This window comes from Pleurodeles waltl, chromosome 8, assembly GCF_031143425.1.
Source record: "Pleurodeles waltl isolate 20211129_DDA chromosome 8, aPleWal1.hap1.20221129, whole genome shotgun sequence".
NCBI lineage: Eukaryota > Metazoa > Chordata > Amphibia > Caudata > Salamandridae > Pleurodeles > Pleurodeles waltl.
The window spans coordinates 1,142,514,549-1,142,537,995 of record NC_090447.1 but is presented as its reverse complement, the minus strand read 5'-3'; the positions used below and the strand labels follow the sequence as shown (position 1 = coordinate 1,142,537,995).

General features: G+C 42.5%; 1 protein-coding gene across 1 annotated transcript in view; it reads left to right on the top strand.

Moving 5' to 3' along the window:
• Positions 1-23,447, top strand: part of SETDB2 (SET domain bifurcated histone lysine methyltransferase 2) — a 1,110,478-nt gene that overhangs the window by 252,268 nt on the left and 834,763 nt on the right. The window contains exon 6 of the mRNA XM_069203525.1: positions 13,401-13,982. Within this exon, the coding sequence (XP_069059626.1) occupies positions 13,401-13,982 (582 nt within the window). The remainder of the gene's footprint in view (positions 1-13,400; positions 13,983-23,447) is intronic.

Below are 23,447 nucleotides of genomic sequence, written 5' to 3'. Positions count from 1 at the left end.
GATTAAAAGCAGTATGTGATGGACTTGAATATAATGGTTCAAGGTGTCTTACAGAAATCTATGACCAACATGTTTCTGCCCTCTCCTATAGCCGAAAACAGTTTGGGGCATTTGTCAGGGTCTTGGATCCCTAATGTATAAGGGACTAGCTGAATATGCTAGGTCGTGAGCATATGCATCAAAGTGCAAATGGGGCCTACCTGATTGAAGTGTCTGAGGAAGGCCCTTTGGGATAGAGGCTATTTGCCTCAAATCTGGGAACGCGGGGTGGGGAGTTGCCCCTTGTAGTCGCACTTACTCCAAAGGCGGCATCTCTTATGTTCACCTAGAGGGTTCTGCGTCCCAGCTGCTTGCTCCCCCCACACTTGTTGTGTTATAGTTTCATGGGTTTGGGAAATTGTGTGGGGTCAATATACTCCCAGTACTCTCTTTTTGTGTAGCAGTAATTTTCATAGCTACCATTTTCGGCTCTCATATCTCCTATATCTAGCCAGAAGGACTGAATTAACAGAACCCTGTGGAATAAGGTTGAGGTTTTCAATCTGCTTTAAGATACCTGCCATCTAAAGAGCTGGCCTAACCTGTTATACATCTTGGGTGCTATTTAATTTTGGCAACCTGGTCAAATTTGTGTGTAGGATACACTTATCACTAGCCTATATACTCCGCTACATGCGTCTTCATAGTTCCATCTCTGCTTTGGTTCTTCTGAAATTAAAGGTTTTTCTGTCTTACTGTGAACTTTAGCAGACAAATAGAAAAGATCTGGTCCAAAGAGATAAACATGCATGGTCATTTTGCTATAGTGTTTTTTAAAAGCTGTAGAGTTTGTTTCTGGTCTGTAACACGTGACACATGTTCCTGATATTTGTCTAATGTAAGGGAGCCTTTACATTAGGAATACACCAAATTCTATTATGCAAAGATTATCACTAGCCTTTAATTTTATGGTATGAGAGTAGTCCAACAACTACTAGATATCAGAGAGTCACAGCTGATTATGGAAGTAATGTCCTCCCATGTTTGACAAGCGCCCTTGAAAATATATATTTCCCATGTAATTGTTAAACAAGGGAGTATCTTTGTCATGTGTTTTGTAGCCACATAGTGTTTATTATGTGTTCATAAGCCAAGCATTTGCCATCAAATATGCAGCAAGGATTTTCATCAAGCACTTATTGTGTTCCTTGAACGGTGAGCCCGTAGTTTGGTTGAGCATGGAAAGAATGTAGAGTGTGCCTGGTATTGGAACATGGTGAATGGGATGGATGAAACAGAAGGGTTGAGTCCAACGGACCTACCTCTGTTAGACTGCAGTATTCTCGTCCGCTCGTGTGTAAAGGAATACATCTTTTTCACTCACCCGTATCGGCCTGTGAGACAGTGGCAGTGGCAACAGAAGCAGACAGTAAATCGAATCATCAAGGCATGGCCATTGCTCCATTCCATTTTTCATGGTCTGCTTATTAACTGCCATTGTCAGCATGGGCTAGATTTCACACCATCGACATCTGCACTGAGTATCGTGTTTTTTGTTGTGTGTGAGTAATTACAACAAGCAATTGCAAAAGCTCAGTTTTTAAAATGATTGGAAATAGGAAGAGAGTTTGAAATTAGACGAGCCAATTTATCGAGCTACTAGGCTTTTCCCATAGCAATTAAGATCTGGGGGGCCATGATGGGACGATTGCCACATTTTAGCTGCTTAAAGTATAGCTGGATGTAGTCACCAGTTTGGGTGCGCTTACGATTAGGTTTACAAGAATATGCATATTTACAATATCGATGTCTTATGTAGCTTTGCCATATTTTGCTAAATAAAATCAATTAAAAAAGAAAAAAGAAATAGGAAAGGAATTGTTGTGGCAGTTGGAGCACACAGTTGCAAAATTTGGGTGAGGGAGATGTTGATCCAGCTTGCCAAGGTGCATGAGTCTATAGTAATATATGCATAAAGAATTTTGAGAGAGGATGAGCATAATTATTCTGTTATAGAGTTGCCGATATGTACCTTGGCAGTGGAACATTATAAAATGTTATCTAAGAAGAGACCCTAAACCGTTAGTCAGTATGTTGTCTCAAGGAGAGTGAAGAATTATTACTGCACATTCTTCAAGACTGGCGCCTAAACTGCACCCATGTTAGTTTGTGATGTAGTGTGTCCATGGTTAGGTAAATGCACTGAGAAATCTTTTAAGGTAGCCATGTGCTTTATTAAATATGCATAGTAATAATAATGTTCTTGCTGATTGTATATCTTGTCTACCTACTGTTGAAGTATAATAAGATGCTTATGGATGAGGAGGATGAATGTGAGGTAACATTTACCATGGAGGATGATGGTGCCAATAACAGGGGTAAGAAGACATCTGTTGTTTTAAAGGTGCAAAGATTAAATGATTAAAGATACTTCATTGGGATTGGCTTTTGAAACATACAGTTAAGGGTTGGCAAGAAGAATGCATGTGGAATGGTGACCTTGGAGCATTTTTTGTCTTTTTTCTTTTTTTTTTGGGCTACGGGATAAGTAGATGGTGAATGAGAATATTTTGGTCGGGGGAGACGAGTTTGTTACGCCACTGGGATTAAGGAAAACAGTGTATATATTAGTGCATGAACAGCATATAGGAATCGTCGGTACAAGGAGGAGAATTAGATAATTCTGTTGGTGGCCTGGGGCTGATAGATGGGTAGGCCAGCAGTGACAAATCACCAAAACTGTGCATTGATCACCAGCTGATAAGGTTTCCTAAACCGACATGATAAAGTTGGGAATTGACACTATGGGGCTGTAGTTCCAGGAAGAGGAGTGTGCATTGTTTCTAACTGATTACTTGAAAAAGTGACTTCAAGTATAGTTAGTTCATTCCTGGGGGTTATATTTTGTATGGATTGGCTACATAAAAATGTGCTTTTGGACAATGGGCCTCTGTTTCTAAGTGGACAATTAATAGAATATCTTACTAGGTGTAGGGTGAGCCATGAGAGAGATTCTAAATTATCACCCAGAATCACATGGTCAAGTGTGGAGGCCCAATAAAGTTATTAAAAGACCACACAAGTTGTGAAGGGAGAAATATGTTGGAGTAAAGCATTACAAGCTATGTTGCTTACATACAGGTAAATCTGAATTCAGTAACAGGTGAATCACCCTTTGAATAGTTGAGGGAACAGAAACTAAGATCCAAATTGTTACCACGGCGTCTTAAAGAGGGACGTAGTAGAGAAAAGATAAGATACTTTTTTAATAACACATTGTACTGCCTTTTCAAAAACGAAAATAACAATCTTTGGTAACTGTATACCGATGAAAAATCAGTTGAGCATTTTCCACAGATTGTGGACAGTCAATAATACATGCTCCCATTTTCACTTTCAACAAGCCTCCCATAAGAGTGTCGCCATTAAAGAACCTCCTTACCTGAAGTGAGTAAACTGGATACCCTTTTATTGGAAACATTCACCCTAGATGTAAATAAACTTTAATATGATCAGAGACCGTTTGAGGATGTACCAAAAGGAAATGCAGACCACTGTTCAATACTTTCAAAAAAGGCGATGGGTATGCATCAGTGGTTTTCTCATGTTGTCTGATCCCTTATAAATTGTGAAGGGGTTCAGCAAGACAATGAGATTTGAGAGTGGGGAAATCTGGAACCTTAACTGGCTTTCTGATTGCTGGGAGCCAATGGTTAGGGAGGACAATACTTACAAGGGTGGTCGTAATGTTTATTTACATTTGGCAGACACAAAATTGATTGGAGAGGTTGAAGTTGGGGTGGAAGAGAGTGGTGAACTGGTGGATCCCAGTGATGTCCAGGTGATGCAATGTATTTGTTTGTATTTGTTACTTTTCTAAAGTGCATAAGACTCACAAGGTTTTGAAGCGCTAGAATACTATGCACAAGTATCTCAGAAATATTAAGATTTTTTGTTGTTAGATTGTCAGTCTGTGTGAATTTGTTTATTGTGTGTTGCTGTCCTTTGTACTTGTTTGGGTTTAAAATATATGTACTACTTTTATATTAGGTGAAAGTCACGACATGTCTAGAGGAGAATATTTGATAGATATGAATTGTTTTGTTTTGGGGCAATTGTGTTCTATTCCTGCAATGGTGGGGTCATGGTTTAGTTAAACACAGATTGAATGTGGAGCTGGGGTGGAATTGGAACGTGGGGAGTAGGACAGTTGAAGATGGATGGGTGGAATTAAATGACCTTCCTTTTTTGGTCTGTAGTCATCTTCTTGTCCACTGCTGTGTAAATGTATGAATCATCTTTTTCATTCACCTGTGTCTGCCTGTCTGAGTGACTTGCAGCACCTATATTGTTGATTTCTGTACCTGCAGGACTGACTCATTGGGGTGCCTATGTTGCAAGTTTCTTTTAAAGTCCAAAACGTATCTGCTTCCTACTGAATACATCTGTAAAACTATCTGGAGTGTCCTCTAGAAGGATTTAGAAGTGAAGCACTAATCACTGGCGATATTATTCCGGCCAGATTTGGAAGGTCAGATTTTCATTCGTTTTTTTCTCTTTATTTCTTCAGTAACGGGCATTAGTTTGGCATCCCACTCCATTGATCATCACTTAATTGGTGTAATTGTTATGAAGGTTTGCTTGTGCTTGAGCATATGAGGAAATGTGATGAAGATCACCATTATAGTGGATGGGTCTTTTTTTTATAACTCTGGATTACTGCCTCATTCCAGACTCTTCCACTTCTTTCCCATTGACTAACCTTCCAAGATTCATGTCAATACCTTCGTTCTTGCTCACTGGCTCTTCTGCAGAGGAATCCTTGAGTGTTTAGGCCATGATCGTTGTGGGCTCATGGAAGGGTCTGTGTTAGTTATGGTTCAGTATTGGGCTAATGCCCAACATTGGTCTCTGTATATGTCTTCCTTTTTGTATCTTTTCTTTTCAGTGATGTATCTTCTCTGGTTCTCCCTTCTGACCATATCTAACATGGTTCCTAGATAGGAGTTTATCTGGCTTGATTTTTATGCATTTGCTTTTACTGGTTCCTAGTGGACCCTGCAGATCAGTCTGCATGTATTGGCCGTAGTCTGGTGTGCATATGACTACGTTCAGTTGGCTACCCACGCTACTTTAAACGGCGAGTTTATGGTGAACATGTGCCAGCTATACCTGAGGACTACATTTCTACCTTGCTGACTTCATGAACCTTTCATGTCCCGGAATGCAGTTAGTCAAGTGAGTCACCTTATATAAATATCTAGATCATCAGTTGACATAGTCTGAGGGACATTGGCAGAAGCAAGTTAGTGTTTCACAGTTATTCTTGCTGGAGTGATCGCTGAACATACATAATCTAGTTAAGTGAGGGCCATTTCATTCACAAAGGCTAACTTGTCAATGACAGCAGTTGTATTTGTCACTGGATTTGGCGTGTGTTGTGCAAACGCAGATTGTGACAATGCACATAAAGAGGGTATATTGTGAGTTAAATTAGCCACTCGAATCTGCTAAATTCCATGCATTCAGGCCCTTTCTAGCATCTCTTTCTGTCATGCGGAGCATCAACAGAGGGAAGAAAGAGGCGAGACCAGTGGCAGACAGTATCGCCATTTCGAGACCGGAACGTATTTGCGTACTCTGCCAGAAGAACCACCGGGAATGTTTTAGTGTGAAGCAGAATACTTATTTTGGTAGATTACACATTAGAGAATCAGCACCGTGTGGCAGATAGCCTAATTCTGAATTTAGTCAGGTGATGAGATGATGTTGTGAATTAAATTAGTACAGTGAAATAGGCCGAAATGAAAGCTGCCCAAATGTATTAGAAACCATTTAGTAATGGGCAGTAGAGGATTGTACATTTTGCTACTTCACCGCCCATTTTAGTAGATTTGGGAACACTGACTGTACTTCTTTATTTTATTTTTTGTTCAGCAGAAGTCAAAATGTAGAGTACGAATAGTTCAATAGAAGTCAAAATTCAGAAAACCTATCCTATCAGGTTTGTTGAACACCTGTATACATATATATCTGATGCACAAAATGCATGTATTCGGGTCATGAGGTGCCCTGCTGATCTAGAAGTTACCAATTAGATTAGACTTTATGTGAAAGGAAACACAGAGCTAATATCAGAACTTCGTCCTTGTGTTTAGCAGCTTAGTCCTCGAACTCTTTAGGTGTGGTAACCTTCTGTTGTGCCACAGTGTAAACTCTCAGTACTGTTCCTCGCTTCGCAGTATTTTCTCACTTTCAGTTCCATGTCAATAAACTACTTCACAATTGAATCACCCGCCCCTTTTCGTTGTGCTTAGTGCTTTAAAGATTATTCGAACCGTCTAAATCTCTAAAAAAGGTATTTTCTAAAATGCTAATACGGTGTGCAGGCCTGCCACATTTAGTGCGCGAATATAGTCCGAGGTCCTAATTACTCGCAATGGTTCTCACATTAACCCATGGAGAATGAGTGCCAAAGTGTTCAGTGGCTTGTGGTTCATGATCCTATTCACTTCTCTGTGCTGGTATCAGATCATCGTAACGTGAGTGACTCAGTGGAAAATTAATAAAACCTGACACGGAACACGGCTGACCTTCTTAATGTCATTCTCCCGCCCTCCAGTCCTGCCTCGTCTGTTAGCACCACCCAATCATAACTGTTATTTTAAAGTGCCATCAGATTATGGACAGCAGAGATGTGGGTAAACTTTTTTCTTGAAATAATGTGAGGAAAATGTTCTTCCATTGCGCTTGTGGATATGATTGCTCTAAAACGGTTCTGTTTATAGAACACCTTGCCTCGAAGTCCAGTTTTTATAATGGCAATGGGAATGCTTTGGTTTTGTCTTGGTACACAACACCGAGCCTTGTAGAAATGCTCAATGTTTCTCATTGCGCCAGCCAGTCTACAGGCCCGCAGGCTCCTGCCATGTGCCGCAGGGAACACGATCCCGTGACAAGAAACTCCTGTCCGAACCCCATTACCTAGGAGACGCCCTCTGGAGCGAGGTAAGTGAACACCACTTCCTGTTCGGCGTCGACACCTCTGACACCTGCCGGGGGTGATTACTTTGAGGGAGCTGCAGTCATGTTGTTGACTCGGGGTTAGAGCTTTCTTTCCCACCCTGCCAATGCCCTTGTTCTCAAGCTTTCATCTCTCTTGCAGTGCATGTGTTTTTTAAGTGCAGCTAATGGTGTCCCTGGTTGTCGACCAGAAGCCTGGTCCATCCAGCAGTGACCCTTGACCCCACGCGGAGAGATGGATCGATCCTATCCCTTAGCAGACTCGAGAAGCGCTTGGGTGTCCCATTTAAGCAATTGTCTTTTATACTTTACTGTTTATCGTTACCGGTGTCTTGAGGGTGTGGCCTCAGTGTTGATTTATGTCTGTGATTCAGAGCCATGAGTAACTCGTGACTATGCAGAGCTGCATTATTTTTTTTAATAACGCTGAACTTTGGAAATGTTTTTCAAAGCATATGTTTATTTATTGATGGCTTGCTTCATTTATGTAGTCTCAGCTCCACCCAGCAGAGTTTCACATCACTGTACGGTGCATCATAAGACACCGGTCTAAATAAATAGACCTGATGTGTTTTGATTCCTTTCAGTGAACAGTATGTAACACTGCTGAAGCTGTGTCAAATGGGGAATGCACATTACAGGTACCTTGTCACAGGGTTCTTCAGGGATTATGTATCACAGTAGGTGACAAGGTGGCAGAGGGTTACTAGTTAAACGTATACTTGGAGACACTCTCGATTTAGGCAGGAGGCTCATGGTTTTTAGATGTCTCTTTCAAACCTGGTCCCCCAGTTCCCAAGTCATCAGCTCTGGCTGTAATGTTACATCCTTTCCCAGCTAAATCTGTATCCAGTTCAGTAGATTTTAATGGGGAATTTCAGATTTTATTTCTGAATCACCTTCTTAGCTCTTTCCGAACGTTGATGGTTGTGTATAGATTAGTACCCAAGAGATCCGTGAATTGTGTTGCAGGCAGCGTTTCCATTGAAGGACATGACCTGATTGAATCCTGCAGAAACTATCCCGGTCCCATTGCGTTCGGGGGATTCAGTGCTCCTTTTAAACTGAATCTTGTTTTGCTCAGCCTTTTATCCTTCGGGGTGGATAAAATGAGTTGGCTACGGTAACCATCCACTCCTCAGAAAGCCAACTTTGTTACAAGTAGAAGAGAATAGTTTTCTGAGAATAGTAAATAGTGTATGTTGGTGCTGTGTTTAGATACTGAGCGGATATTGAGGACCATACAGATTGTGGTTTGGCGGGAAGGAGGACATGAAATGAGAGGTGAAAGGGATCTGACAGATGGAGTGAAGTGTTCCATTATTATCCTGGCTGGAGCTGTGCGACTGGGATTGGCAGTTGGGTATTTTGGTGTGTGTTCGGTAGTCTCAGTGGGGTGTTTTCTTGTGTGTGTCTGGGTTTGGGGTATTAGAATGTGGGGATAAAGTTGCACCTCATTTGTGTGATGCACTGAGCAGGTTGGAAGGTGGTGAGAATGCGTATGTGGGAGGGAGGTGTTGCTGTAATAAAAGTTCAGATAGTTGACTTCTGTACAGAATTTAGACTCATTTTCACAGTTTTGTCCAAAGTACTGTTTAAATATTACAGCAGTATAAAAAGAGGAACCCGTAATGATGGCAGTCAAAGTAACATCAAAAACAGGAGGGTGGCAGATGTCCCATCAACAATTTTTAAAAAGTCCATTAGTTAGAAGCGGATCATACTTGTAGACAAATAAACCCAGACAAACCACCAGGTGGACAGGAAACTGATAGAAGACACATAACTCCCCGAGCAGGAACATAAGGAGATATCGGAGGAAAAAGCTAAGGCAGAGCAAGGGAATGATCACATTTAAAAACAGTGCACAAAAACAACATTTTCAGTTATCAGAAACATACAAAAATGCAGTTTACATAATTATGCAGAGGTTGTGGACAGACACAGGAGAGACAAAGTAGACATTCTGAATTTACTGAAGAAGAGAAATAACATACGTGGGCATGCACACTTACAAGGAATAATAATTAAATCTGAAGATAATCTTTGTGCAAAACGTTTCAAAGGAATAAATGTTTTGATTTTCTGAACATCGAAAAGAAGAAAGCAACAAGTTTTGACTACTGCTGCAATTTGTGGAGCTAATGGAACAGTAGGAAGTTATGTGATAAAAGAGTGGGATTGTGAAAGAAGGGTCAACAGGAAAGAAAATAACTTCAGTATTAGTAGGTTTGAGTTTATGGAAAATAAAGTTTATCCATGTTTCAGTATCTACTAAACATATAATAACCCATTTCTAAATGACTAGAAAATGACACAAATAAAAAAGGGAGTCCTTGTCATAGAAATGACAATTAAAGCCATGTACAGATATAAAGCATTTAGGGATGGTGTAAAGAGAAAATTGGAGTGCACCTGGAACAGTACCCTGTGGGGCACCAAATCGTACTGGATGGGATAAAGAAATCTAGCCTTTCCAAGAGACAGGGAACGAGCGTTAGAAAAGATAGGATGGAAACTAGTTCATAACAGTGCCCTTAAAACCCGTATAGGAGAGAGAAGACACAAAAAATAAAGCGATCTGCAGATCAAAAACAGTGCAGAAATCTAAGAGCATCCAAATAGAGCAGTGATTCTTAACCTTTTGACTTCTCTGGACCCTACTTAATCATTACTTGAAGCTGGGGACCCCACGGAATCAATATTGGAACCGCAGGGCCCCCACTGAGTAATTACTGGAAGCCAGTTACCACAGCCTAAGCATTTTGATAATTTGAACCGCAAAACAATACATAAAAAATACTGAAACAGCATCCATCAAACAAATATACTGTTCACAAACAAATGTAAAAAAACAAATTTAAACTTGAACGGGAAGGTTGGAGCTTTTCTACATTCAATTAAGGTCACTCATTGTCCATACTATATTCTGTTAGCTTTACTTGCACTGCTTCAGTGAGTCAGTCTGAGGATACTACGTTAATTTTTAGCCTTCAGTTTCAAATTCCATCAAAACTTTAATATAAAAAAAGGTAAAGCAATCAAGGCTATAGTTTGGTGAAAGCTTGGTAGGTTGTAGAGGCTGATGGCGTAACTGGAACATAGCAGGCTAAGCAGAATATGAATCCCTGGAAATTCCGGAAAGAAGCACCCCAACACAGGTTAGTTATGATTCATAATCCTGAAATGCTTCCATTATTCTATGCAGTGCCAATGTACATAATAACTCATGAAACCTGCTATGTTCAGGACACCACTTTGCTGATGGTTCAGGAAAAATGTCTGATTACCAATCCAAATTATGGTTAGGCTCGAGTTAAGATGTACATTGCATGTCATAACAGGTGTATTTCAGGTTTTTGTTGGGTGTTTCTTTCCTCTGAATAAAAATATACTTAAGATTACCTTTAGTAGTTTTTAGTAGTAAACCACACCAATAAGGTTTTTGTTCTGTAAAACCATTATTATAGAGGCACACCAGGCAGTGTGCAGTTGACGTCCATCCTTGTCACTCTTCTCATTATCTTTATTTGAAGGTTGCTCTTTTTTAATGAAGGATCCGGCTAGGTATACGTTCTTCAGTTCGCAACCTGGCCGAGATCAGAGTTTGCAAAAAGAGAAAAGGGATTTTAAATCAGATTAGAACATTATAATGTTGACAGCTTCTTTCAAGACAGTGGAGTTGCAGTGAGGTATAAACACTGTTCCAGGCCAGCTGCTGTCAACTTTTCAATGTCTTAATCTACAGCCTCTGACTATCCCTCTCTCCTGCCTCTGTAGGACACATGGATTGCTCAGAGGAATAAGAAGCAGAGTCTGTGGGCCAAGGAAAGCAGAGAGCTTTCCTCCTTCTCCCTCTTGTAGTCTATAGTGCCGCTGGAGCCGTGGAAGGAGGGGTGAGGGAATTCTCCTGAGTCCCTGTGTCTCCCTTGGCTCTGTCAAATGAAGAAAATCACTTTATTAGGGCTAAGGGAGACTCAGGGGCTGAGTTCACTCTCCTTACACAGCTCTTACTATCCATGTTTGATAGTTTATGCTGTGGCCATCATTGCAGCAGTTGTCACATACACAGTAGGAACTGTGAAAGAAAGGTTCAGAAGTCTTCCGAGAGGCTTCTTTTTTTGAAAATTGAACATTCACCCCCTGGGGCCAAGGCCCTGCTTCCTAGCTTTTGGCCATGGCCCTTGCCTTGAGCCATTAATACAGGATAGAGCCTTTAATAGACTGTATAGCCTGCTGAAGCAGGCAATAATAGACACATACAAATATTAAAAAATAAACTGGAAAACCTGATATGTGGGACACAAGCAAACATATTAAGGCAGTCATTCGATCTCACCTTAGTTAAGACTTATTACAGTTTACCCACATCCTTATTGAATTTCACCTGCATCCAATCGAATCTAACAGAGTCTTAGCTTTAAATTGCTCACTTGAATACGCTTCACTCGCTTCAGACCACTATTAGAGGAAAGAGGGGAATCCTTGTTTCACAGTATCATATAAGGCAAACATATCACAATGAGGCTAATTCAAAAGCCTCTGAGTGCTCGGTGTGGGGAAATACCCTATTACCGAAGACTTAACTACGTCCCTTATTATCAGTGCCCAGAACTCTAGGGTTTTAATAAGAATATATGGGATGATCTCATGCAACCCCCTGGTTGTCATCCTTCATCACTGGTCATCCCGTGCTCGCCAAAGAATCCTCTAATGGCGGGTAGGTCCTCGGCTGCGTCGAGGGTACTTGCAGGGCCATGAGATTGAGGATCCAGGCAGGAAGGAACTACAAATCTGAATTAACTACTCTAGGATTTTTGTCTTCAAAAGTTGGGTGGTAATGAGAGAGTTAAAAACACATGGAATTTGCAGGAGCGTTTATTGCTCCTACATCCAAGTGGTCAAACTGTTTCAGCCCTATCTTTGGCCTAGAAGGGGGGGCAGTGCTTTCCTCAGGGCCAGAATCCCTGTGTTTCCCCAAGATAATCCCTGACTACATACACACATCATCAGCATATATGCATTCAATACCAGTTATGTTTCTGCTGGCGAGCTAAGATTTGCTAATCATGTTGTATTCACGAGGTCCTGTTTCACACAAAATAAAAAACGCATAGGAATGATAATTTAATGACACATAGACAAAAATAATAATAAAATTGTTATGCTGTGCCAACTAAGTGTACACTGCATACATGACAACACGGTGGGTACTCACTGCAGTTCCTTGCAATTGGTGACCACACATGTTTGTGTTTAAAAAAAAAATCATGCATTTCAATCCACAGATATTCCTATTCTCCATATAAGACAAACCGGCACCATGGAGGAGTTAGAGAGAGGAGTCTTGTAGTCACACACTTCATAAAGATTAATGTGCACAAAAAACAAGAAGAAAGCCTTGTTTTCCCACACACCAATAACGCAGAGACCTTTGAATTCGCCTCATGTGTGATACGTTTACCTCATGTGATAGCGTTATTCATTGTGGGGGAATTCAAATGTAGACAGCCCACTCACTTCCCTCATTCCCTCGATCTATCCAAATGTAGGTGTCCTTTTGTGCTAAGGAATCATTGTGTCACCAGCCTCTAGCAGTTAGCAATCTTGCTATGATTAACGGATATATTGCTCTTGCCTCAAAATTGGACCGCTACACAATTCTGCTGCCAGCCGCTTGTTTGGTGTAATTTACAGAGAGATGGCCTGTCTTCTCAGTGGCTGCACCAAAAGTGGTTTCTGGCCAGGAAGATAATGTTTAATACATTACTTTCAGTGATTCATGATATGTCTCATGATGTTTGCACCTTTTACCTTAGTGAAAGTCTAAAGGGGTGGTTCACAGTTTCTTTTGTAGAGAAAGGAAACTATCTTCCAGTGTTATCCACCAAATTTGATTAAGTCTACGTTTGCTAGAATTCGGTGTGCCTTTTGTGTACATGTTTTACTTATTTGAAAATACAAAATCCCAAGGTGGACATAATTGAAATGTGTTCACTTTGTAGAGTTCTCATCTAATTCCTGCTCTTTCACACATACGTCTGTAGATTATCTTCACTGTTGATAATCTGCAGGAGTTAATATGCTGGACTGTACATTTCCACATTATAATTTTTCAACTTTTTTCCTCTCCACATCGAAATATCCATGAAGCCCATTACTTTTGAGTAGCTTGTTTCTCTTTACCACTTTTTAGTTTTATCTATCCTGCTCTTCAGGTTGTATTTTGCATGCCTTTTCTGAGTACTTTTGAGTCACACTTCATAATAAATTTTATCTCAGTGATTGTATTTCTTGCTTTTGTGAAACTGTATTTCAAACTTCATTGTGCTTTGGCTAGGTGCCTCGTAAAAGTGTTCATGAATCCACTCTCATTCCAGGAAATTATTTCATTGCAGAACATCCAACAATATGGCAGCTTCTGTATCTCCATCACCTGAATTCTCTGGCGAAGATAGTTGTTCCCCTAAAGCATCACCTTCCCGGAGGTCTTTCCAGAGCCACTGTCTCTGCAGGACATCGTGCCTTTCAGAAAGATCTCGCTTTTATTTCAAAGGACAGAATGTTCTAAAGATACCAGTCCTGTGTCACTTTCAGAGACGGCATGCAAGATCCAGCGATCTTTCCAGTGCACACCATGTCTATTACCAAACACCCTGTGGAAGAAGTCTAAGGAACTTCGAGGAAGTCCAAAAGTACCTGTTTGAAACTGAGTGCAGTTCTTTATTTGTGAATTATTTCTCTTTCAACACCTATGTCCAGCTGGATAGAAGTTATCCAAAGAGGGAAGTCCTTGCGCAGGAGCACGATATCAGCAAAGGGGCAGAGTCCGTGCCAGTTTCCTTTTGCAACGAAGTTGACTGCTCCAAGCTCCCCAGTTTCACATATAAAAAGGCACCATGGCCACCTGCCTACTACTTGGAGAACTTCTCCAGCATGTTCAAAGATTCGTGCAGCTGCACAGATGGTTGCAGAGACATGTGAGTATAATCAGTTACTTTATTTAATATCTTAGTGTAGATCCTAAGAGAGTAAAGAAAGACTCAATCTTTTTGTTATGATGTGAGCTAAAGTAGGTTGGACAGCCGGAGTGTGCAGATGGAAGCACATCTTTTATGCACTGAAGCATCGTCGGAGTACGAATAGATTGTTTGGGTAGAATCATGCAGCTGTAATATCTTGATGCAGTAACAATGATACCTCATGGTGTGTATTACCCTGGGATTTGCATCTCTAGGGCAAAAATGAGTACTAGCATGCTTTTGGCAAGTTATTTAGCAATTATATGCATGTTGCAACCACAAACCTTTGATGGGGAGTAACTAATGTCACAGTATCCATGGGGTTATTCAGTATTTAGAATGTCTTCAAACCTTGCCTGTCCCCAATAATGGAAAGCATAGCTGTTTTGTGAAAAATACTCCAGAACCCCTCTGTCTGCAGAGGCTCACCAAGTGGCACATAATAATTGGCGTGATCACATAAATTTAAACTCTCACTGTCTATGAAACTATGTCCAAAGTACATGAAGACTTCCAAGCGTCATCATTTGATGCAGTACTGCTGCTTTGAACATTAATTTCTCTCATTCACGATACTACAGAAGATATCCTTATTTCAGTAGGTACTTAAAATTGCTATTGCAAGCAAAACCATATAAAGCAGTGTTTGGTTTTGTATGGTATTAAGTACCATTTTATACCCCAAAATGCCAAGCATTTCAAAGTTTACTTCCCTGACTACATCATCTGTTCCAGGATCCCTGTCTTATGGTACTGACAGCAGCCCCAAAGTGTGGAGACATAGATATCTGGCAAACATATGAATGTCTTCAGCCTCTTCCTTGCCTCACTTGTAGTATTTGATTAGTGAAGTTGGCTACAGTTTGGTTAATTTTTCGGGGATTCATTATAGTGAGTGGAGCATGTAACCCTGTGTAGCATCAAAAATTGGTTCCTTTAGACTATTTCTGGTTTAACAAATCGATTTAGTAAGTCAGTAGATACTTTCCATAAACTTTCTTTGAGCAGCTGTGGCAAGCATTTTCTTCGGACTCTAACTAGTAGGTTCATCCTGTCTTCTTTATGTTCGTACAGCAGCATATGCTATTTTGATATTTAAAATGTGTTTTTAGAAATATTCACAAAACCCTTGAACACATTGGTACAAATGGACATCCTGATTCATTCATGATGGATGAAAAAAGGGACCTCTGACAGATTATTTCAGTTGCTGTTGGCGCTTTTAGGGTAACTGTTAGAAATTGGGTCTTTGGTTGGCAGTCAGGTTACCCCCTGTCCAAGCAAGGACCCTCACTCTAGTCACGGTGAGTCACACACAATCCAAATTATCTTGTGCCCACCCTCTGGTAGCTTGGCACTGAGCAGTCAGGCTTAACTTAGAAGGCAATGTGTAAAGTATTTGTGCAATAAATCACACAATAACACAGTAGAACACCACAAAAATACACCACACAGTGTTTAAAAAAATATATAATATTTATCAGATACGATGCAGGTCAAAACGATTAAAATGCAATAAGTATATTTAGGAATATCACTGTCAAAATTATTTAAAGTGTCTATAGCCTCTTAAAAAGCAATAAATGTCTGTTTCAAGCACAAAAGTACCTGGTTTGCGTTCAAAATCTCTGCAAAGAGATGCGTGGAAAACAGGGAGTTTTCGGCTGTGTGTGTCAGTCCAGTGGGCTGTGCGTCGAATTTCTGGTCACTACGCTGGCGCTGCGTCGATCTTCTTGTTGCGAAGTCGGGCTGCGTCGTTCCGGGTCGGCGTGCAGTGAGTTTTTCACCGCAATGCAGGCTGTGAATCGTTTCTGGCAGGCTGTGTGTCGGTTTTCGCCGCACAAGGAGTCCTTCGTGCAGAGAGGAAGTCTTTTTGGTCCTGAGACTTCAGGGAACAGGAGGCAGGCTCTATCCAAGCCCTTGGAGAGCGCTTCTCAGCACAGCCAGAGAGCAGCAAGGCAGCAGGACAACAACAAGGCAGCAGTCCTTTACAGAAAGCAGTTAGGTGAGTCCTTTGGGCAGCTAGGCAGATCTTCTTGGCAGGTTGCAGGTTCTGGTTCAGGTTCTCTTCTCCAGGAAGTCTCTGAGTTGGTAGGGGCAGAGGCCCTGTTTAAATACCCAAATGTGCCTTTGAAGTGGGGTAGACTTCAGAGAGTGGCTTAGAAGTGCACAAGGTCGCATTTCAGTTCAATCCTGTCTGCCAGAGTCCCAGTAGGGGGTGTTGCAGTCCTTTGTGGTAGTGCAAGCTATTGTCCTTTGACATGTAAGTGTCAGGCCCTCAATCCCTCCCAGCCCAGGAAGACCCATTCCAAATGCATATGTATGCAAGTGAGGCTGAGCAATCTGTGTTTGGGGTTTGTCTGAGCAAATGCACAAGGGAGCTGTCCACTGAACCCAGCCAGACGTGAATTGTAAGGCGCAGAAGGATTTAAGAGCAGACAAATGCTCACTTTCTAAAAGTGGCATTTCTAAAATAGTAATATTAAATCCAACTTCACCAGTCAGCAGGAGTTTGTATTACCATTCTGGCCATACTAAATATGACCTTCCTACTCCTTTCACATTAGCAGCTACCACCCAAACAATATATGAGGGTAACCCCAATGTTAGCCTGTGAAAGGAGCAGGCCTCACAGCAGTGTAAAAACGAATTTAGGAGTTTTACACTACCAGGACATGTAAACTACACCGGTATATGTCCTGCCTTTTGCCTACACAGCACCCTGCCCTATTGGTTACCTAGGGCATACCTTAGGGGTGATTTTTATGTGTAGAAAAAGGGTATGTATAGGCTTGGCAAGTACTTTTAAATGGCAATTCGAATTTGGCAGTGAAATTGTACACACATGTCTTGCAATGGCAGGCCTGCGACATGGTTAAGGAGCCACCTAATTGGGTGGCACAATAAGTGCTGCAGGCCCACTAGTAGCATTTAATCTACAGGCCCTGGGCACATATAGTGCACTTTACTAGGAACTTATATGTTAATTAAATAATCCAGTTGGGTATGATCCAATGTTATCATGTTTAAAGGGAGAGAGCATAAGCACTTTAGCACTGGTTAGCAGTCTTAAATCCAGCAAAAACAGTATCCAAAAAGTGGAGGGAAGCAGGAAAGAAGTTAGGGATGACCACCCTAAGGCTGTTAGGTCTAACAGTAATCCTTCCTCTAAGTAAGAAGCCAACAGGAAAAAAAAAAAAAAAGTAATACAGTGACAATGAGAGTGGATGCAGACTGGGCAAACCTATTTTCAGGCATAATCTGTGGGTGTCCTGGTTCATAAATTCTAACCATAGATTCCTCACCTTTAGAGCATCCCCAGGCACCAGACTGGATCCGGAATATATTTTGGCCTAGCCCCTCTGCGCTTAACTGGCATCGTGCAGCTCTGGATTGACCACGCTCTGCCCTGTAATTGACGGCTGAAGCCTCAAATTGGTGCCACTCCAGCACATTGACATTAGTTCCTTTTTCACAACGTCTTCCTATGCTAATCAGGAGTGAGTGCCTTTTTCTTTTCAGTTATCAAGCTTTTTTCCCCTTCAAATTTCTATCCAGTTTGCAAGGGAACAATTCCCCCTGCTAAAACTGCAGAGTTTAAACCTTGTAGGGACTGTATCAAAGAAATGTCTGTGACAGATCCTCCCAAGGTGCATTTCTGGGGTTTCGGATCGGGCCTGACTCAAAGTTGTGCAAGAAGTGTCCCATGAAGTGTTCACAGTTGTAACAGGAATGTGAAGCCAAGCTGTATTGCCAAATACTGCATGAAATCACACATGGATTGCTACCGCTCAAAGTCCAGGACACAGACACATTCCCTGTCTGGGTCGGTCCTGTGGAAGGTCCAAGTGTTCATATCTGTCAAAATATTAAAAAAATGCACAAGAGGTCCAATGGGCCTTGTCCCAGCCTTGCCACTATCCATCTGTGAAGTCACCTGGGCCCTGTAGCCTTTGATTTTGATAAGCGTAGGAGCCTCCGCCAGTGCTCCAACAACTGTCCAGACCCACTTTGATTAGTACCAGCTTTTGGTCAGGATAGTGATGATGGGGATGAATTTTTCCCACAATATTATAAGGACAATTTTTATATGGCCCTACATAAGGCCAGTGGGCTGAACACCTTACCTAACACGGGGATAGTTAGCCCCTACCCAGGCCCTTTTGGCTGACCCTACCCTCCTTTCCAAGCACCCTACTCCTTGGAGTCTGATAGTATAGCCCTCCCTAGTTCCTTTAATTCCAATTCTTTTCCTAGTAGACTTCCACTCCCCCCCCCCCCCATATGGATTAAAAATAAAATCAGGTTAGTCAACATCAGCTGTTTGCTGGTAAGGTACTCCCATGCGTCCTGAGATCTTACCAGCAGTTTCTGAAGAATTCCTTGCTGATATGGCACAGCCCATTTGTAGGAAGTTGGCTCTGTATATACTATCTCAAAGTGAGAGAGAGTGTGCACAGAGTCCAAGGGTTCCCCTTAGAGGTTGATAGTGGCAAAATTAGATAATACTAATGCTCTATTTCGTGGTAGTGTGGTCAAGCAGTAGGCTTATCAGAGGGTAGTGTTAAGCATGTGTTGTACACACACAGGCAATAAATGAGGAACACACTCGAAGACTTAACTCCAGGCCAATAGTTTTTATATAGAAAAATATATTTTCTTAATTTATTTTAGAACCACAAGATTCAAAATTTGAGATAAGTACATAACATGCAAGGTACTTCACACAGGTAGGTATAGAACTTTGATTTAAAACAGTAGTACACACAGTTTTGGTTAAAATGGAAATAAGCTATTTTAAAAGTGGACACAGTGCAAAAATCAACAGTTCCTGGGAGAGGTAAGTTTGGTTAAGTTTCTACGGTAAGTAAAACACTTACACAGTCAGTCTCCTGGGCATAGGCAGTCCACCGTTGGGGGTTCAAGACCACCCCAAAGCCACCGCACCAGCAACACAGGGCCGGTCAGGTGCAGAGGTCAAAGGAGGGCCCAAAACACATAGGCGCCTATGAAGAACAGGGGTGCTCTGGTCCTAGTCTGCTTACAGGTAAATACCTGCGTCCTCGGGGAACAGACCAGGGGGGTTTTGTAGAGCTCTGGAGGGGACACACACAAGCCCACAAAACACACCCTCTGCGGCACAGGGGCGGATGGGTGCAGTGGACATAGTAGGCGTCAGGTTTTCTATTGAAAGCAATGGAGGTACCCGAGGGTCACTTAGGCGATGCAGGCAGGGCAAAAGGGGGCTTCTCGGGCCAGCCACCCACTGGGCTAGGAAGAGGGACACCTTCTGGTCACTCCTGCACTGGAAGGTGGTTCCTCTCAGTCCTGGGGGCTGCGGGTGCAGTGTTTGGTCCAGGCATCGGGTTCCTTGTTACGAGGCAGTCGCGGTCATGGGGAGCTTCTGGATCCTTTCTGCAGGCGTCGCTGTGGGAGTGCAGGGGGGTCGACTCAGGGTACCCACATCGTCATAGTCGCCTGAGAGTCCTCTCTGCGGTGTTTGTTCTCTTGAACTCGAGCCAGGGACTTCGGGTACAGAGTGTGAAGTCTTGTGCTTCCAGTGGGAATAGAGAGTTCTTTGTAAGTTGTTTTAAAGTTGCAAAGTTGTTGCAGTTTTTGAACAGTGCAGCTGTTTTCGAGAGTTTCTTGGTCCTTCGGGTTCAGGGCAGTGATTTGAGTCCTCAGAGGTTGCTTGTCCCTGTCGGATGCGTCACTGTGCAGGTTCTTTGAGTCTGGAGACATGCCGGTAGGGCTGGGACGAAGTCAGTTGTCGTCTCCGTCGTCTCTGTGGGGCTTTCAGGTCAGCAGTCCTCCTTCTTCTTGTAGGTTGCAGGAATCTGATTTCCTGGGTTCAGGGTCGCCCCTAAATACTAAACTTAGGGGTGTGTTTAGGTCAGGGGGGCAATAGCCAATGGCTACTGTCCTTGAGGGTGGCTACACCCTCTTTGTGCCTCCTCCCTGGGGGGAGGGTGCCACAACCCTATTCCTATTGGGTGAATCCTCCAAACTCAAGATGGAGGATTTCTAAAGGCAAGGGTCACCTCCGCTCAGGGCACCTTAGGGGCTGTCCTGACTGGTGGGTGACTCCTCCTTGTTTTCCTCTTTATCTCCTCCAGCTTTGCCGCCAAAAGTGGGGGCAGTGGCCGGAGGGGTGGGCATCTCCACTAGCTAGGATGCCCTGGGGTGCTGTAACAACAGGCATGAGCCTTTGAGGCTTACCGCCAGGTGTTACAGTGCCTTCAGGGGTGGGTGAGAAGCACCTCCACCCAGTACAGACTTTGTCCTGGCCACAGAGTGACAAAGGTACTCACCCCATGTGGCCAGAAACTCGTCTGGTTGTGGCAGGCTGGCAGAAACTGGTCAGCCTAGCACCAGGAGTCGGACTGGTATTCAGAGGGCATCTCTAAGATGCCCTCTGGGTGTATTTTACAATAAATCCCATACTGGCATCAGTGTGCATTTATTGTGCAGAGAAGTTTGATACCAAACTTCCCAGATTTCAGTGTAGCCATTATGGAACTGTGGAGTTTGTAATTGACAGACTCCCAGACTATATACTCTTTATGGCTACCCAGCACTTACAATGTCTAAGGTTTTAATTAGATACTGTAGGGGCATAGTTCTCATGCTCTTATGCCCTTACCTGTGGTATAGTTCACCCTGCCTTAGGGCTGTAAGGCCTGCTAGAGGGGTGACTTACCTATGCCACAGGCAGTGAGAGGTGGGCATGGCACCCTGAGGGGAGTGCCATGTCGACTTAGTCATTTTCTCCCCACCAGCACACACAAGCTGTGAGGCGGTGTGTATGTGCTGAGTGAGGGGTCTCCAGGGTGGCATAATACATGCAGCAGCCCTTAGAGACCTTCCCTGGCATCAGGGCCCTTGGTACCAGGGGTACAATTTACAAGGGACTTATCTGTGTGCCAGGGCTGTGCCAATTGTGGGAACAAAGGTAGAGTTTAGGGAAAGAACACTGGTGCTGGGGCCTGATTAGGAGGGTTCCAACACACTTGCAATCATAACTGGCATCAACAAAAGGCAAAAGGTTAGGGGGTGACCATGCCAAGGAAGGCATTTCCTTACACTATTTAAGATGGACTGGATGCTGCTAAGTATGACCTCTGGTCTGGTCTGGACATGACCAGCGCCTTATGTAGAGCACTCGACACTAGTGTGGTGTTCTGGTCCCACTCCTGGATGAGATCCACAAGCGTCATGGGTGTCATTCAAGCATCACTCATGAATGTCTTTTGATGGGTGTCGTCTTTTTGGTGAGAAGGCTGACTACACCCTCAGTTGTTTCAAAGAGAGTACAGCCAGTTCTCAATCGCATAGCCTTTCTACACCTGCAGAGTAGTATCCCTGATAATTTTGTCCCTTTCGAGGCATCACTTGGGGTTTTTCCTTGACGGCATCAAGGCCCCCCCATCCAACAGACAGGCACCCCAGTACTTTTTGGGGTTCATGGTAGAGGTTCCAGCAAACAACATCCCCAGGGACAGAGAGCCTCCCAATCTTCAGCCTGTCCAGCAGCAGCCTCAAAGCTGATTTAGTTTCCCCTTAGCAGCACATATCCACCCTGTGGGAGCCAGGATCAGTCATTTTCTCCATGGATGGCAAACCATAACATCCGCCATGTGGGTCCTGCAGCCAGTCCAATAAGGCTGTGTTCTGCCATTCCTTTCTGATCTGCCGCATTTTCCATCCACATCAGAGCTGTTTTCAGTGGACCATTTGTCCATTTTGCTTCAAACTTCAGACTGTTTTGGAGAAAAGTGAACCGTCCAGCTCACTAAATTAACGCGAGCTAAACCCCTTGCCAGCTATGGCACTGAGCAGACAGGCTTAACTGAGGGTCAATGCAAAAAATATTTATTCAGAACTAAAACAGAAACAAAAATCAAAATGGAAAACAATAAGAACATAGAGTAAAATTTAATAAACAAGATGACACCAAAATGACAAAAAGCTGAGATGTAAATTGTTAGTTTTAAGTAGAAATTGTGCGAGAAGCACCACTGATAGTCAAAGATCATGGTAGGCCAGGGCCTAGGTGCAATTTGAGGCTGTCCGTGATGGAGTTTGGGTCATATTTACCAACCAGGTTCATTCTGGTCAAGGATTTTACTTAATGACCTAGGGTCTGATTTAGATCTCAGCGGACTGGTTACTTCATCACAACGGTGACGGATATTCCGTCTGTGGAAATATATATCCCGTTATATACTAAGGGATTTAGATCCCTTATATACAAGAATTTTCTTCATATCCTTTTTCTCTCCCTTTCAAGTGCAACTTAACTGTTTTATGTGAACCCAGCAGACTTTTCAAGCAGGATTTGATACACGGTTGCCCACAGCTCCTAACCTGCATATTCTATGTAGTTCTGAGGAATCTTTTCTACCCATTCAGGTCAGCCTATTGTTTACTCCTAAGAGGCGTCTCACACCTTTTTCTCACGTATTCAAGACTAATGAATGTCCGGGATAACCTGGAGAGCCAATGCAAATAAGCCCACAGGAACGTCAGGCAGGATAAAATAAAAGTTACTTTTCCTTAATATTTTTTAAAAAATTGACTTCATCATTGACCTGCATTTGTAATATCTAATACAGTAGTTATTGAATTATGTTTCTAGCTGTTTCCGTTTGGATATACAGTATTATTATTTAATAATACTCACCATTATTTCTCCTTGGGCTAGCCAATTTTTCTTCTTTGATAATAGCTTTTATGTACTAGCCACTGAAACAGCATGTTAACATTGCATGTCTTCTACATGTCTTACTTTCAAGTATCATGCAACCTGCATTGTGGGCTACAAGGCCTAACTTAATATTTTAAAGCGGGGTTTTGACCAGTCAAACTGTAGTCTTTACACTGCTACAGTCAAGCTACAATGGTAGGTCTGAAGCCATGTTTGCCCAATAAGTACTGTAGTCCACTAGTGGCATTTAAACTCCAGGCCCTGGGTACACTTTGTACCAAATACTAGAGACTTCCAGGCATATTAAATATGCCAATTAGGCAGCTGTTATCTACATCTCCTGATCATGAAGGCTGTCTTTCTCATCACTATTAGCCCAGCTCCTTGCATGAAGTGTTTCAGTCTAGCGACCCTATACCACCTTCATCTCGGGCAAATTGGTGTTGAGGACTAGAGTGCCTTTCTGCAGAAAATTAAGATTCGTTTTCATGTCGGACAATCCATCACTCTTCAGTATGTTCTTTTCTCCGCCTCATCCTTTGAAAGAGGAAGACAGACTTCATCGCTTGGAACCCTAAAGATCACTCAGCTTCTAATTTGATCGTACCAGAAAGCTTCTGGTGGTCAATCAGCTCTTTGTGGGATTCTCTGGGGCAACAAAAGGGAAGGAGGTGCAGAAAAGGACTCTGTCCAGGTGGATAGTCCTTTTCATTAAG